General features: G+C 42.7%; 1 protein-coding gene across 1 annotated transcript in view; it reads left to right on the top strand.

Annotated features, from left to right (window-relative positions):
• The window catches only part of LOC111973179 (plexin domain-containing protein 2-like), a 199547-nt gene that overhangs the window by 104665 nt on the left and 76944 nt on the right, over positions 1-17938 (top strand). Inside the window, exons 8-9 of the mRNA XM_024000446.2 lie at positions 11563-11658; positions 12329-12410. Of these exons, the coding sequence (XP_023856214.1) occupies positions 11563-11658; positions 12329-12410 (178 nt within the window). The remainder of the gene's footprint in view (positions 1-11562; positions 11659-12328; positions 12411-17938) is intronic.

Here is a 17938-nt window from a genome sequence, read left to right as displayed (position 1 = left end):
CGGTATGAGTATGGGATTTGACTCTTTGCATGAGGTTCCTTCCAATACAGGCCCATTAAAGTTAATACAACGTAGAGCYAAGACGAGAAACTCAGAGCATTTTCAACCACAGCTAGACACCCTCAGGAGCTTTKATTTCAAGTCTGCTAAAATAATGAGTAGTCAAAAACAATGTATTCATTAGTTTAATTGCGTGTATTAATGATATGTTCATAGGACTTGGCATTTGAAGAATCTATTTGTTCCACTTAACGTTTTATAGCTAGTTATTTATCCAATTACATTTTTTTTTTATCGACTTTGTCTGGAATTATTGAGTCGTGGGTAATAATTACCTCTACTGAAAAACRTTTAAGATTCCCTTTCGGAAAAYCCACATGAATTTCACATGTGATCTGATGTGAAGTTAATATGATAACACGTGAGCACGTGAAAACATGATCTCATGTGAAATAAATCTGACCACATGGGGATATAAAATGTCAACATGTGACACCATGAAACTACACGTGACAACATTTGAACGTTTTCRACATGTAAAACTGCTAATTAAATGTTCAAATGTAAACGTTTTCACATGTGAAAAGGCAATTCCACATGTGAGAGTTCAATTTTCACATGTGAAAACATGAAAGAAAATGGTATGACAGGTTTTATGGTACTGTTAGCGGTAAGCTGTTCAGCTAAAATAGTGTAAACATCTTTAATTAATAAACGTGATTATAATTGACATGATCACTTAGTGCTGACTTTTACTTTGAAGTCCAAAGTGTAGTAATACAGGTGAAATCAGTTATTGACACAGACATGGTGGCTCAGCAAGAGATCGGAATGCTGTGAACCAAGAGGTTGTGAGTTCACATTCAKGGTGAGGACATGTTGAGTAATAATTACTGTATAAATAAACATACACAATGTAATCCTTTACGTAAAATATTTAGGTTTAAAATACTGCGACTGTGTGACAACTTTTTTGTTTGCTGGGCATCACCTGTGAAATCCCGTGAAAAATATCCACACAACTTATTGTGAAATATCCTGATGTGAAGTGTTCCAAAACCAGACGGTTTCACATCATTTCACATGTGAAATCAAATGTTACAATGTGCAAAACGTGGACATTTCTCATGGGAAATCATGTGGTTTTTCACAAGGMTCACCCCCTTCCCTATATAGTCTACTACTTTCTACCAGAGCCATATGGGCACTACATAGGGAATAGGGTGCCGTTTGGAACATAGCCTCTGTGGTCAGGAAGAAAGGGTTTAAGTGTTGTTATAAGGGGGAATTCAAACCTGCTGCTCAGCTGCACTGTGAGTGTTGATCTTCCGTGGTTGTTGATTTTCTCTACTTCTCTGAAGACTGTGGGAATGGGGTGCTCTTGTCACAGTAGCTACATCAGCTCTCCCATAACACTCCTGTAGACAGTATCGAGAGTTCTTAGGCCTCCGAAGAACTTATCTACCCTCTTTGATGCAGCCTCGGTAACGCTCAACCCGGTGAAAACAGACACCTGGGGGGTTGCATCCCAAATTGACACCCTATGACCTATATAGTGCGCTACTTTTGACCAGAGCCCTGTGCACWATGTAGGGAATAGGGTGCGATTTGGGATGCAGCCCCCTCAGCTCTCCTACTGCAGGTAGGGAGGAAGACAAAAGGCCTATCTGGGGCAGGGAAGGGAGGAGAGGAATGCAGGGATGAGTGTTAAACATGAAAGATGACACCCAGGGCGGTGTGTGTTCCCGAACTCCCTCAGGAAGCCCTACTGTTGTAAACTGAAAGACTGCCTGAAACAATGTAACATGCTGAGTCAGCGTTCTCACAAACCTTTACTGGGATCACTTCTTTACTTCCTTTGGTTTAAGGGGCATACTATACAGCCCAAACAGTAGTACAGTGCTCCCTCTGGAAGAAAACTATTAGTTTAAGATCACATTTTCTGTATAAGAGGCCTCTCGTTTGGAAGGGATAATAATATACTGTAATATAATAATAACATACTAGTTAATGAGAAGATGAAGGACCATGGAAATGGCCTAGAAACAGATTATCGGTTGTGAAGATTGTGACTGTCCTTGTTTGACAGTATGCATGGAAAAAAACATGGTTTGACACATTCGTATCATATATCTCATATACCTAGTGAATGGTGGCGAATGTGATAGGTGAGGAGAGGACAGGTTGACAGTCGGTGGGTGAGCATTTGTTATCTCTCTCTCTCTCTGTATCTCTCTCTCTCTCTGTGTCTCTGTCTGGAGAGAAAGGTCAGGATTAGCATCTTGGGGCTTCTGTCGGTCAAAAGGGCTGTGGCGTGTTTACACGTGTATTTGTTTGATTTACAACTGCACAGGACCAAGAAAAAAAATCTAAACTGAAATTGAGATGTCCTACTTTAAAGTATGGCTGGACTACATTATTCAGAATACTAATTAATTTGGTTGGAGGCAATGCTTTGCATTGACTGTGTCATTTATCTCACCCGTGGTAAGCTGCAGGTCCCTACAGGGTAAAAATATCACTTCAACCTGTTTTGAAAACAAAAAACGGAACATTCTGCTCCATTGTACTCCATTGTGAAGTGCAAGGGCGCCAATATATCTGACCSCGTCTGAAGCTACAGGTTTGTTTACACTCTTTACAGTGCAGTGTTGTGAGAAGATTCACAGCTGTACTGAATTTGACTGTCGCAACTGATAGATTCTTGAAGAGATGGACGGGATCTTAAGCACCTACAAATTCGTAACGTATCATACGAATCGCAGGAGACATGACATGGGCGCAACATATCATACGAAATGGATGACGTTGTGCACAATTGTGCACCATTTTTGGATACCCGTTTMGACTCGTGAGTGCTACTTTCAAAATTACTGGCTGAAATTGCACAAAACCTTTCTAGCAACACTTTAAAGGGGAAAAACTGTTAGAATCAGAGGACTCAATGTTTAGGGAGCAAGTGGGTAAAATTGACTGTGCTGGATAGTGTAGGGGTAGACAGTGCCTGGGAAGCCTTTAAACGTAGATTCCTTGATGTGGTGAATGTGATGGCTCCCATTAGACAGGTCAGAGTAAAGCACAGATCTAGCCCTTGGTTTAATCATGAGATTCTAGAATCTATACAAATAAGGCCTTAAAGAAATTTAAGAATTCTCAAGAGCAGCCTGATTTTCTCCTATATAAACATCACAGAAATMAAGCACATATCAGAATCGATGAAGCTACTTTGCTGATAAAATCATTGAGAACAAAAATGACCCTAAAAAGCTTTGGAAATCATTTAAGGAACTAGATTAGACTACCAAAAACAAACTAAACAGTATTGGACTGAACATCAGGGAGGAGATGATACTGTATATTAAAAAGCAGAGGTTGCCAATTAATTCAACAATTTTTTACTACTGTTGCCAGCAAGCTGGTTTTTATGGAAACGACCAAGTCAAGAAGTATTATGTCCGAGTTAGGGYTTCAGCCAAACTCTTTTTCTTTTGCAAAGGTAGAAACAGCAAAAATAGCCAGCATGCTAGCAGAGTTTAAATGCTCCAAAGCCACAGGCCTGGGTAATATTCCTGCAAGGTTTCTTAGAGATTCTGCTGAGCAAATTGCCCCTCGTATGACACATATCGCTCTCTTGAACAAGGCACCTTTCCCAGGGACATGAAACAAGCTAAAGTTATGCCTCTGTATAAGAAGGGGATAAAGTCTGACCCTGGGAATTACAGGCCTGTGTCTATCCTCAGTGTAACATCAACGATCAAAGTTAAGAATACGTCAACAAACAAAAGTCTAATGCATGATTTTCAGTCGGGTTTTAGAAAAACCTACTCCACTGATTCATGTCTACTTCACTTGACTGACTTCATCGGGAAAGAGATTGACGAGGGAAATCTGTGTGGAACGGTACTGCTTGACCTAAAGAAGGCCTTTGATACAGTTAACCATTGTCTCCTCATCTCCAAACTGGAGGCACTGGGGTTAAGCAGTACCCCTCTYAGCTGGGTAAAGTCCTATTAGGGAGTAAGTAGTAGAGGTTAGTGGTTCACTGTCTCAGGCAAAACCAATGAGTTGTGGCATTCCGCAGAGGAGCGTGCTTGGGCCTCTACTGTTTTTACTATATATAAATGATATGAAAGATACTTGTTCTTGCCATCTTTTCCTTTATYCAGAGGACTGTACACTTCTGGTGTCTAATAAAAGTAAAACTATGTTGGAGAGCATACTTAGCACAGAGCTTACTAACATTAGCAAATGGCTTGGAGATAATCTCTGCACTTAGGTAAAACTGAGGCAATTCTTTTTGGGTCCAAACCTAAATTGTGTAGGTCCTCTGAATTCAGAGTGGAGCTAGYGGGTGAGGTGCTGACTACTAAAACCTCTGTTAGCTACCTGGGTTGCATCCTTGATGTAAGCTTGGGAGGTGTGAGCATGGCCAATAAAGTGCTAGGGAAGGTTAATGCCAGTACTACGTTTTTGGCTAGAAAATCCAAGCTGCTTGATAAGGACTCCATGAGAGTGCTAGCCACTACCCTCATTCAATGCCATTTTGACTACGCTAGTACATTTAAATATACATTATTTTTGCCAGAGAATAATATGCACGCACCACTTTTCCATTTTTTCTTTTTGAGAATTTTTTGAAACCATTTTTTTTTTTTCATTTCACTTCACCAATTTGGACTATTTTGTGTACGTCCATTACATGAAATCCAAATACACATCCATTTAAATTACAGGTTGTAWTGCAACAAAATAGGAAAAAACGCCAAGGCGGATGAATACTTTTGCAAGGCACTGTATAGGGGATAGGACGCTGTATTTGGGATGCACCCTAAATCTGCAACAGCACAGGGGGATCTGGTTCAGATGGCTACTTTGAGCTGAATTCCTACTGTGATATCCCAATCCCCACCACTGCATGGAACTCATTTGTTATTCTCTGGCAAAAAAAAGGATGTCTTTTTAAATGCAGATTAACTTTAAGGACTGGTTGTTCTTTTAGACACAGTTAGTATTAAAATCTTCACTGCTGATACTTGTAGTATTAAGAAAAYAAAGTGATGTATTTAGACTAGAGTGATTTCTTGGTGGTTTTAGCCTCCAGGTCTCAGAGCGTAACATAGGTAATCCCAAATGGCACCCTATTCCCTTATAGAGTGCACTACTTTAAGAAGAGCCCAGGCAGCTGGAGGGCTGAGTAATCAGTGTTGAGGAGGGAACTCATGCGAGTCAATAAGTGTTTCTGCTGCCAATTAACGCATACCGGCCTGAGCACACACAGCTAGTGCAGCCGGAGAGGATCCCTCTAACCCTCTCCTTAAGCCACGCTCAAGTTGTGGAATTTAATATTTTATGCTGSTAGCTAGCTATTTCCAGGCCATGGCGTTTGGGCCTGGCCTGTGCTYCACTGGCAGCAGCAGGGGGAAGATATGCTTGTAGAGACAAGATATTTAGCAGGTCAGGTGCTAGGCTTTTATTTAGCCACCCCCGGGTTGGGCAGCCAGACGCACAGACAGCCAGACCCCCAGTCACCCTCATGCATTATTCTGATGAGGTTATCAAAACCAGAAGTGCCTCAGTCATTTTAATACCTGTCTGCCTGCTGACGTGCACTCTTGAGTCTTATCAGACTGTGTTTTTTTTATTGCTAATTCACTGCGGAAGATGTGGTACAACAGCAGGCCCACAATTAGCTCACCTCATTATTATACAGTCAGAGCTCAGATAGAGGTCCTTGCGTTTTCATCATATCCATTCATTTTATGATATTGCTGAATTTCCATGTCCAATGTCTGCATTTGTATTGTATTTTGGGGTGATGGCGTAGATTTCAGGGAAGAGATATTGGAAGTAAATTTGCTCAAAGCTAGAGATGTCGCCGTGTGGTAGTGAGGATTCTGAGTTAATGAGACGGTGAAATGAAAGCTGCATGATTGTTATCGTGATGGCAGGAAATACACTGGCACGGAACTATAGCTTTTATATCGGCTGAGTGAGTAGGAAAAGAATAGGGAACTAACCTCACTGTCAGGGTCCTATGTGATATTCTGTTCCAGACAGTAATTATTATTATCACTGTGCTGTTGGAACAGTGTGTGTAATGAAAATCTACCTGCGTATCGAATATTTTCTTTCTCCCGGCAGATTTGGACTCCACTGTCCTATAGGCAAACAGGCTCTGGCAATAAAGCACTATTCTGAATTTAGATTACCTCATCCCCTCATTGGTTTTTAACTCATTGCACAAGGTCTCCATGTCACATTTCCATTGATTCTCATCCAACTTGCAAGGGTGAATGAATAAGAAATCATTTCCTGGTCTGGTATTCAGATTTTCATAATAGATCATTGTTATAAAGGAGCCTTCTTKGAAGAAAAGGTGCTATCTAGAACCCAAAATGGTTCTTCGGCTGTCCCCATAGGAGAACCCTTTTTGGTTCCAAGTAGAACCCTTTTGGTTCTAGGTAGCACCCTTTTGAGTTCCATGTAGAACCCTTTCCACAGAGGGTTCTACATGGAACCAAAAAGGGTTCTCATATAGGGACAGCTAAAGAACCCTTTTCTAACCRTTTTTTCTAAGAGTGTAGGTGTGTACCAGACCAGTAGCCTATTATCCATTGTATTTTCRATCTGGTGAGATATTGACTGGGCCAGTGCATTATTCCGTCTGTGCTTTTAATTAGATTATGGCCTAATTGACCTTTGTGTGCATAATTGATGTTACACTTCTGCAAAGCTCCTTTTGTTTGATTTATCGGAGCAGGGCAGCTGAATCTTCATTACCGCTTGTTGATGCTCAGGCTGAGACAGGCTGTATTTGCTGTAAATGAAAGCTTCCTCCCTCTCAGGCTATGGGGTGAAGTTTTCCCTAGGTGCAGATCTAGGATCAGTTTTCCCTCCCCCAATCCTAATCCTTAACTGTTTGAGGMAAATCCAAGATCAGCGTCTAGGGGCAATTTAACCTACTCTTCCCATCGCCTGGAGGAAAACCGAGCCAGGCCACAGAGTCTGGACAGCCTGCCCACAGAGGAGCATTCCCTGTCAGGCAGACAGTGAGAGACCTCCCCCCTCCTCTGGCCCATCCAAGCTATCATTACTCACTTTATAATCCCACTGCCTGGYGCTAGAGGAAGCCAGCCATAGGGAAGGCAAGGATAGGGGTGTTATTCAGGGTAAAGTCAGCTGATACAGTAGCTAGCTAGACTTACTGTACAGTACCTTGCCTTGGTCAGATGTTTTTGGTGCCGAAACAAWGCAAGAAACACACACAGGGACTGTTTTTCACACATTTTAATAGGGCATACTGTCTCTATAGTTCTGTATTCTCACKTGTATTAGAAGAATGAATACTCATGGGCTGTGTCTCAAATGGCACCTTATTCCCTATATAATGCACTGCTTTTGACCACAGCATTAAGGGCCCTGGTCAAAAGTAGCCCAGCTAGCACATAACGTTCTGAGAACGATCTTGGTGAGAGGGTGGTTGTCCTATGGTTATTTTGGCTTTGTAACATTCGCAGCACATTTAAGTAGGCAGGAGGCAGTCGCAGGTTTAGAACTACTGAATGTATTTCAAATCAAATCAAATGCTGTCTTACAAGCCCTTAACCAACAATGCAGTTTTAAGAAAATACCCCCCAAAAAGTAAGCGATCAGAGTAACATAATTAAAAGAGCAGTAGTAAATAACAGTAGCAGGGCTGTATACAGGGGGTACCAGTACAGAGTCAATGTGCGGAGACACCGGTGTCGAGGTAATTGAGGTAGTATGTACATGTAGTTAGAGTTATTAAAGTGACTATGCATAGATAATAACAGAGAGTAGCAGCAGCGTGGGGGGGAAATGCAAATAGTCTGCGTAGACGTTTGATTAGATGTTCAGGAGTCTGATGGCTTGGGGGTAAAAGCTGTTTAGAAGCCTTTTAGTCTTTGACAATTTTTAGGGCCTTCCTCTGACACCGCTTGGTATAGAGGTCCTGGATGGCAGGAAGCTTGGCCCCAGTGATGTGCTGGGCCATAAGCGCTACCCGCTGTCCAGGTGTGAAAGGACAGAGTGGAGAGKAATAGAGATTGTGTCATCTGTGGATCTGTTGGGGTGCTTTGTAAATTGTAGTGGGTCTAGAGTTTCTGGGATAATGGTGTTGTGAGCCATGACCAGCCTTTCAAAGCACTTCATGGCTACAGATGTGAGTGCTACGGGTCGGTAGTCATTTAGGCAGGTTACCTTAGTGTTCTAGGAGACAAGGACTATGGTGGTCTGCTTGAAACATGTTGGAATTACAGACTCAGACAGGGAGAGGTTGAAAATGTCAGTGAAGACACTTGCCAGTTGGTCAGCGCATGCTCGGAGTACACGTCCTGGTAATCCGTCTGGCCCTGCGTCCTTGTGAATGTTGACCTGTTTAAAAGTCTTACTCACATCGGCAGCGGAGAGTGTGAMCACACAGTCGTCCGGAACATCTGATGCTCTCATGCAGGTTTCAGTGTTACTTGCCTCGAAGCAAGCATAGGAGTTATTTAGCTCGTCTGGTAGGCTTGTATCACTGGGCAGCTCTCGGCTGTGCTTCCCTTTGTAGTCTGTAATAGTTTGCAAGCCCTGCCACATCCAATGAGCGTCGGAGCCGGTGTAGTACGATTCGATCTTAGTCCTGTATTGYCGGTTTGCCTGTTTGATGGTTCGTAGCGGGATTTCTTATGAGCTTCCGGGTTAGAGTCCCGCTCCTTGAAAGTGGCAGCTCTACCCWTTAGCTCAGTGCGAATGTTTCCTGTAATCCATGGCTTCTGGTTGGGGTATGTATGTACAGTCACTGTGAGAATGACCTCATCAATGCACTTATTGATGAAGCCAGTGACTGATGTGGTGTACTCCTCATTSCCGTCGGAAGAATCCCGGAACATATTCCAGTCTGTGCTAGCAAAACAGTCCTGTAGCTTAGCATCTGCTTCATCTGACCACTTTTTAATTGACCGAGTCACTGGTGCTTCCTGCTTAATATTTTGCTGGTAAGCAGGAATCAGGAGGATAGAATTATGGTCAGATTTGGTCTAGAGTTTTTTTTTCCTCTGGTTGCACATTTAACATGCTGATAGAAATTAGGTAAAACTGATTTAAGTGTCCCTGCATTAAAGTCCCCGGCCACTAGGAGTGCCGCCTCTGGATAAACATTTTCCTGTTTGCTTATGGCGGAATACAGCTCATTGAATGTGGTTTTAGTGCCGGCATCGGTCTGTGGTGGTATGTAGACAGCTACYTAAAATACAGATGAAAACTCTCTAGGTAGATAGTGTGGTCTAGAGCTTATCATGAGATACTCTACCTCAGGCGAGCAAAACCTTGAGACTTCCTTAGATATTGTGCACCAACTGTTGTTTATAAATATGCATAGGCCCCCGTGTCTTACCAGAGGCTGCTGTTCTATCCACTGTTCTATCCAGTGTATAACCCGCCAGCTGTATGTTATTAATGTCATCGTTCAGCCACGACTCGGTGAAACATAAGATATTACAGTTTTTAATGTCTCGTTGGTAGGATATACGTGTTTTCAGTTCGTCCCATTTATTTTCCAGCGATTGAACGTTAGCTAGCAGTATAGATGTAAAAAGCTGATTAGCCGCTCGTCGCCTGATCCACACAAGGSACCCCGATCTCTTTCTGCGAAGTTTCTTTCTCCCACGAATGACGGAGATGAGGGCCTGTTCGGGTGTTTGGAGTCTATCCTTCTTGTCTGACTCATTAAAGAAAAATTCTTTGTGCAATTCGAGGTGAGTAATCGCTGTTCTGATGTCCGGTAGCAGCAACATTATATACAAAATAAGTTACAAACAATGCGAAAAAACAAACAAAATAGCACGGTTGGTAAAAATTAAACGGCAGCCATCCCCTCCGGCGCCATCTCCCTAGTAAGCACCATAGATCAAAGTGGGACAAAAATGMTGTCTTGCTCAAAATATATCTTCATAAACAAAAAGGCACAGGGCAAACCCAAAATGCTAAATATAAAGTACTCAGGAAATAGAGAGATTCCTCTCAGGAAAACAAGTAACATTTACAATGACCGACAAAGACAAATACAGTGATAGAGTGGGGATTGGAACCAGGTGTGTGTATTGATGACGAGGCAAGTCCGGGGTTGATGAGTGAAGGACGTTTGCCAGCAGTAGGTTCGGCAGCAGCTAGAAGGCCGGCAACTCCGAACGCCTGAGCTAGACAGGAGGGGGAGCCAAAGTGAAAGGCTGGTGTGACGAAACTTAACAAAAAAACTTGCTTTTCCTAGTATTTCATTACTTTAACAGAACGTTTCCTAAAAGTTGAGAAAAAAAATCCAAATGATTTGACATTGGGAATGTTCTCGAATTGTTCCGAGAACTTTAAGAAACAAGTATTTCAACACAACGTTTCCTACAGGTTTCTGCATCTGCAGATGGATAACATCAAAAGACAGACAGAATAGAACAGGGGATTTAGTGGTTTTAACATTACGTTGTCAGTATCGTAATGCACGCAAAAGGATACGTGGCTTTCCTCTTAGATCAAAACTAATCCAAGCAGGCAAAATGGTTCCATTTCATATTGGTCAATGATGTAAGCGTGTATACAGTAAGTGCATATGATGAATGGMGGTRGCTAGCAGTCAAACTCATTGCTGTATATGTTCCACAGCCACGGCGCTATGTATTGAATTGACATTTTCCAGCTCGTTGCTCATGAAAATGTGTGTATTAWAGAATGTGTAATATATCGAACAATGCCATACGGCTTTATAAAATAATTATTCTCACTGATTTACTGTATAAACGTCCCATTGTATTCCAGGAATTTCAGTCACTTAACATTGATTTAGCCACACCAGAATTCCTTTATTAAGGAATAAACTAGCAAATCTGTTACATTTATGAGATTACAATGGTAGAGCTATGCCTTTATATGAATATATAATACTTTGAGCCTTTCTCCCTATGCATAGTGTACTGCAAAACCAAGTGGGCCATTTTACAGTGGGATTGAAAAAGCGTTTGAGTTATAGGGTCCAGGGAGGGACTGCTGCTCTTCCGCTTACCTTGCCTGGTGACTCCTTCTGCAGATGACTCTAGTCACTGGCCTGCACCCCAAATGGCACCCTATTCTCTACATAATGCACTACTTTTGACCAAAGTGGGCCATGGTCAAAAGTAGTGCACTATATAGGGAATAGTGTGCCATTTGGGAAGTTYCCTGGAGGAACTGAGGGCTTTCAACAGGGACTCTGATTGATATCAGCTCTAGTGGGACATTGCTTCCCACCGCATTGCCAAGTGGCAGGCTCTCTGTTGGACACAAACAGAGAGAGGGAAAAATAAATAAAAAATAAATGCTGTGGTAGCTCTCTTCCCTTATGGCCTGATTCTGCCTCTCTGTTCTCTTCTTATTTTTCTCTCGCTCTCTCACTCCCTTCTTTGGGGACAATTTGTCCTAGTTTCAGCTCTCCGAGGAAGATTTGTGACAGGTGTTTTCTCTCTCTCTCTCTCTCTCTCTCTCTCTCTCTCTCTCTCCCCTTTCTTCCCTCCCTCTCTCCCTCACCACATCCAGATGTTCGTCGGAGAACGATCTATGAGTACCATCGTGTGGAACTGACAAAGACCAAAATCACCAACTCTACAGCAGTGGAGATGATGCCTCTACCGAGTAAGATGGATTCCTCGAAATAGACATGGCTCACGATATGATATATGACAATGACAACACAAGTAGGCCCCCATGAACTAGTCTAGATTCTAGACCTTGTCATAGGTGAAATATAGAGGGGTCTGTTCAATGTCTAGATTTTTCCCCAGACTGTATCCCATCATTTCAGAGACACCTGTGTGTCAAAACTCCTCTCTTTAGAATAGATTTGCATTAGCAAACTACAACTTTCTAATTATCCACATATGGATTTCTATGTTGGTTTTGACTTGTTCAGCTCTGGGCCCATATGTATCAAGCGTCTCGGAGTTGGTTTGCTAATTTAGCGTCAGCCTTTTAGATCACAATGCATAAGATAACATGGACAAGGGAGACCTGATCCTAGATCAGCACTTCTATTCTGAGATGCTTGGTAAATATGGCCCCAGTTTTGCGTTATCAAATACAACATTCTAAGTTGAATTTTCACTTGTTAAGAGCTCTGGACCAGTGTTGTGAGTCAGCAGACATTGGGTGTGTTGTAACATATGTGTGTTGTGATGTGTGTGTTGTGACGTGTGTGTGTTGTAATGTCAAATAAAATAAAAATGCATTTGTCACGTGTGCCGAATACAACAGGTGTGTTGTAACGTGTATGTTGTAACGTGTGTGTGTCGTTTTCCCTCCCTAGCGTGTCTCCAGTTCACAAGCTGTGACAGCTGCATCTCCTCCCAGATCAACTTCAACTGCAGCTGGTGCCACCTCCTTCGCAGGTCAGACACCCCTCTATACCCCTCTTGTCTTTGTCTCCATCTCAAATGGCACCCTACTACCTATATGATGCGCTACTTTTGACCAGAGCCATTTGGGACACAGCCCATGTCTTTTTCTCTCTTCCATCCAACACTAAATCTTTCTGTTTATCTTCCCCTCAATCTCTGTCGCTCGCTCAGTCCTCCCTCTCCCCCCTTCCAATGTTGCTATTACCTCTCGTCACTCAGTACCTCTGACATGTTAGCTAGCTACTGAGTGTGAGGTGTATGTWTCGCATCTGGCTATCATATGGAGTCTGACCCTTCCCTTCCAGTGGACTATTCCCTCTGAGCTCAATTACTGCATCCGGAATGGCAACCTATTCCCTATATAGCGTCTACTTTCGACAATAATTCCTGGTCGTAATTATAGTGCACTATAAAGGGAATTGCYTGCCAGTTGGGACGAAGTCAGTGAGTCCTGGTGATGCTCTGTCGGTTTCTCTTCCTGATGATGTGCAAAGGAAAGGCAGGTAGGATTAGCAGAGAGAGAGAAAAGCATGATATTCCACCCATTATTCTTGTTTTTGCGACCTAGACATCCGCTCTCTCACACCTACTCTGTCTTCCCCCCCTCCCTTCTCTTCCCCCTTCCCGTCAACCATTTGTCTTTCTCTTTCACACCCTCGCACAAAAAGTTAAATATTGGAGACCGTGTAAAATGTTATTGCACAGATGGTGTATTTCCTGCCTTGTGTGAGATGTGAATGATGTAAGTTTGGACTACGTTGTGGGAGTGTTGTTGGGGCGTTGTTTAAGCATTTTGATCCAAGTTACAAGCCATTAGTTATCAAGTGCACTGAACAGTTTTGMGCCTCAGTTCTTGGAAAATGTCTGCGGAGTTAGCGGAAACGATTTGCTCAGTTGAACTACTATTACTCCCCTTCTCATATGTCTCTACACTTTGGRCACTTCCTAAATGGCACCCTATTCCCCACAWAGTGTGRTACTTTTGTAAAAAGGGTGCCATTTGTGAAGAAGCCTTTAAGTGGCTTATGCATCCATTATTGAATGACCCCACGGTTATTTTAAACGTATAATTTATTCTGAGTGACGATGCACAATTTAGGAGATGTGCCCTACAAGGGCCTCTGGGAATTTGTGAGGTGCCAAAACGTCAGGGTTTAGCCTTTTCCTCTGTCTCCTCTCTCCGTCAAACTATACTTGTCACGCCCTGACCTTAGAGATCCTTATTATTCTCTATGTTTGGTTAGGTCAGGGTGTGACTCGGGTGGGGAATTCTATGTTTTCTGTTTCTTTGTTTTTTGGCGAGTGTGGTTCCCAATCAGAGACAGCTGTCTCCTGTTGTCTCTGATTGGGGATCATACTTAGGCAGCAATTTTTCCCCACCATTAGGTTGTGGGATRGTGTTTTCTGTTTAGTTACTGTTGCCTGACCGAACTGTGCGTTCTTGTTTTCGATTTAGTTATTTTGTTTGAGTGTTTTTTGAATTAAAATCATGAACACTTTCCACGCTGCGCTTTGGTCTACTCTTTCTACCACCAACGAGAGCCGTTACAATACTACTACTAATAATACAGTCATGTGTGTATACATTTTACTTACTGGTGGCCRTGGGAATCAAACCCATAATCCTGGCACTGTGAGCGCAATGCTCTACCAATTGAGCCATACAGGACCACAATTGCCAATCTACATGTATTCTGTATCCCACAGAGCTGCGGAGACAATCTACACCTGAATTATAATGATCTAATTATGCTGCATTTTAACGAGATAGAAACGTGCCCGTGTTGCATTACACGGTTGGGGGTCGCTCCATCCTTTGTATCCTTCAACAACAAACTTCAATGGAAAAGGCAAACAAATGCACAGTTTAAACAAGCCAATTGAAATGCGTTGCAGCATTGTTGGGCCGCGGGGTTAATGAAAGAAAGAATACCTATGATTTTAGAGAACGGCTGTAATGAACTATTTCGCCGTCTCTCTGGCTTTACTCTCTTCCGTTTTCTCTGCCTTTCTGATTCTCTTTTTCTCCCCCTCCCCTCTCTCTCCCTTTCTCTCGCTCCCCCACTCTCTGGAAAGGTGAATGCTGGGTGTTTTCTCCCCCATTGCGTTTCAGGCTAAATCAGCTTGTTGCTGCCTCTGATGTATGCAAGCTGAGTGCTGGGCTGGGTTGGACAATTAAAAGCATGTTGGAGCTAATAAAGCATGCAAGGCATCGCTATGGACCAGCGACTGGCCGTGGTTGCCAATATTGCTGAGTGCTAATTTGGTGAGAAGAGACGGTCGGTGCGGGATTTGTTAACTTAAAATACCAAGTAGTTGTGCATCATGACTGTAATATCAAAATGACTGCCACCACGTCAAAGGTGGAAGAGACTTCAAAGATGAAAAGTGTTGCGTTTTAATAAGTTGTGGCCACTGTATTTTATTCAATCACATTGCATCGTTTGTGGGAGATAGATTGTGTGCCGTGCCAAGAGTGTAATCATAGTCTCACCATTCCTACACACTCTGATAAGTAGTTGTGTTGACCCTGTGAGCTCTAGCTTGCATAGCTCGCCCAGCTTGAGCTAGCTCGCCCAGCTTGCAAAGGAATTGAAAAACTGTATGGTTGAAGGAGATGGGGGGGAAAAGGAGTGGCTAATAAGTCTGGCTGCACATCTGGCTGGCTGACTTACTGCAAATTGAGAAATMATGTGACTAAACTCAACAAAATGAAGAAGAAACCGTATTCTGAAGCCAAGATCAATGATATAAAGGATAATGGAAAACATTTTTGGAGTACTTTAAATTAAATTATGGGCAGAAAGACAAATTCAACTCCATCTTTCATTTAATCAGATGTCTTATTCGTCACAAAACCATGTGCTGTTGCCAATTATTTTAATGAATAGTTCATTGGCAAACTGGGCAAACTTATGTAGGAAATGCCAACAACGAACAGTGAGCAATCGTTCTTATGCATAAAAAAAACGAATAATGAAAGAAAAGCATTGTAAGTTAGAATTTTGTATAGTTAGTGTGGGAGAGGTGAKATAKATWTTGTTATCGCTKCTGAGGATGGTAGCTGACTCTATAGCCACTCTTATATGTCAAAGCTTTAATCTGAACCTAGAGGAAAGTGTTAGTCCTCAGTSCTGGAGGGGAGCCAAAGTCATTCCGCTGACCCAAGAATGGTAAAGTGGCCTTCACTGGTTCTAACAGCAGACGTATCAGCTTGCTGCCAGCTCTTAGTAAACTGTTGGGAAAAATTGTGTTTGACCAAATACACTGCTATTTCTCRGTAAACAAATTATACTGAACAAAAATATGAACGCAACATGCAACAATTTCAACGATTTTACTGAGTTACAGTTCATATGAGGAAATCAGTCAATTGAAATAAATAAATCAATTGAGGAGATTAAATTACTTGGTGTTACCTGAGATTGTAAATTGTCATGGTCAAAACATATTGTTTCAATAGTTGTAAAGATGGGTAGAGGTCTGTCTGTGATAAAGAGATGCTCTGCGTTTTTGACACCACACTCCATAAAGCAAGTCCTGCAGCTTGATCTTATCTTGATTATTGTCCAGTCATATGGTCAAGTGCTGMGAAGAAAGACCTAGTTAAGCTGCAACTGGCCCAAAACAGAGTGAAATCTTWATTTTATTTTTGTATTTACATTCTATATTTTTGGGGCCCCATCCACCACCKCATCTCTTCGGAGGATAAAAATACTCCTTTGTTTTTCAGCATTTTATTTTATTGGTATATATGTACATAATACACACATTTTACATTCAAGGCATTTTATTTATATAATTTTTCACAATAGTTCCATAGCAATAATAAAGTTATTTGATATTTTTGATATTACATCTAGATAGTACATATACAATACATTTTATAAACTCAGCAAACAAAGAAACGTCCTCTCACTGTCAACTGCGTTTGTTTTCAGCACACTTAACATGGTAATATATTTGTAATGAACATAACAAGATTCTGAAACAAGTTCCCTCAACAACCATGGTAGTAACACAGGAAATGAATAAGTGTCCCGAACAAAGGTCAAAGATCAAAAGTTAACAGTCCAGTATCTGGTGCCACCAGCTGCAATTACAATACCTGCAGTGCATCTCCTCATGACTGCCACCAGATTTGCCAGTTCTTGCTAGTGAGATGTTACCCCACTCTTCCACCAACGCACCTAGCACAGTTCCCGATACTATTTCTTGGGAATAGCATCTAGCCTCACCACAATCCGAGTCCACAGGTCCAGGACCGTGCTACAAATACGGATTAAGATCCGGCTCTCTCGCTGCCATGGCAAAGAACATGACATTCCGTCTTGCAAGAATTGAGCACCACGAATGAGCCAACAGTAGGTCTAGCTGGCGATATGTCATGCTGGAGGGTTCATGCTCAGGATCGAGCCTGCAGAAAGTGGCGGGTACCTCACACGATAAAAGCCCAGAGCAGAGGATGTCTTCCTGAACGCACAGCGTCTGAGCGATTTGCCTAACACGAGACACAACAAACCCTGACAGCCTCCGATGACGCCCCTCCCTGTGACACAAAAACAGACCCCAGACCACGACAGAGCCCTGGCCCAAATCGATCCCGCATCGTTGTAAAGCTCATTCCTGTCAGACGAAAAGCGAATACCGACCCCATCAAACGCCTGTGAAACAAAACTGTGACTCGTTCAGTGGAAGAGGCACCCTTTTGCCCAGGCCGTCTGGTTCCAGTGACGGTGGTTCTGTGCCCGATTAGCGCCGCGACGTTGAGTGCCGGCTGATGTCTTGCAGGATAACAGCCTCACAGCGCCCCGCAGCTCCTAGACCTCTCTCGGGCTCCCTATTGCGAAAACAGAGATCCTCCTGATTCACTAGATTGTTACGGATGTGCTCCCTGGTGGACAACTTCATTACGCATTGTTTTGTTGCCATCCAATGTACATGCTCCCCGCCTAGCGTTCACTGTTCCCTGGACCTAAAAGTATCGCCCCTGTGCAGTGTGTTACCACTGGTCTCCACTGCTTCCGAGGCACCGATCAAGCTGTCCTCCTTGTCTCCCAATAATAAGCGCCTGTCTTAGGTGTCTCACAGTTACAGAACATTGCCATTATTGCCGGAACCCACCAGAGCCTGACCACATCTGCAAAAAAGTTCCTTGCATGCCCTCCTTGCAGCATTGTCCGTAAGCCATGTTTCACGAGCATGAATGCGTGGACCCTGCCTCCTTTCTTTTGGGTCCAGCTCCAAGTCCCGCGATGTTTTTCAGAGGGTCGAACGTTAAAGAAACCTTAAGGTGTGTCCCCTAAGCGTTTCATAAACAACATAAGGTGACCTAAATGGCCCTCCAATCCTCTGTGAGACCCTGTTCATGTCTTAAAACGACCGTTGCGCACAGGTGCAATGGTTCATTAATTGTTTATGGTTCATATGAACCCCTATGGGAAACAGATGTTAGAACCCTTTACTATGAAGATCTGTGAAGTTATTTGCGGACTTCTCTTTATCTAAACCAAAAGTTG

The sequence above is a fragment of the Salvelinus sp. IW2-2015 genome, linkage group LG14, assembly GCF_002910315.2.
Source record: "Salvelinus sp. IW2-2015 linkage group LG14, ASM291031v2, whole genome shotgun sequence".
Taxonomy (NCBI): Eukaryota; Metazoa; Chordata; class Actinopteri; order Salmoniformes; family Salmonidae; genus Salvelinus; species Salvelinus sp. IW2-2015.
Note: the sequence above shows the minus strand (reverse complement) of the source record. Positions and strands in the feature narration are given on the sequence as shown.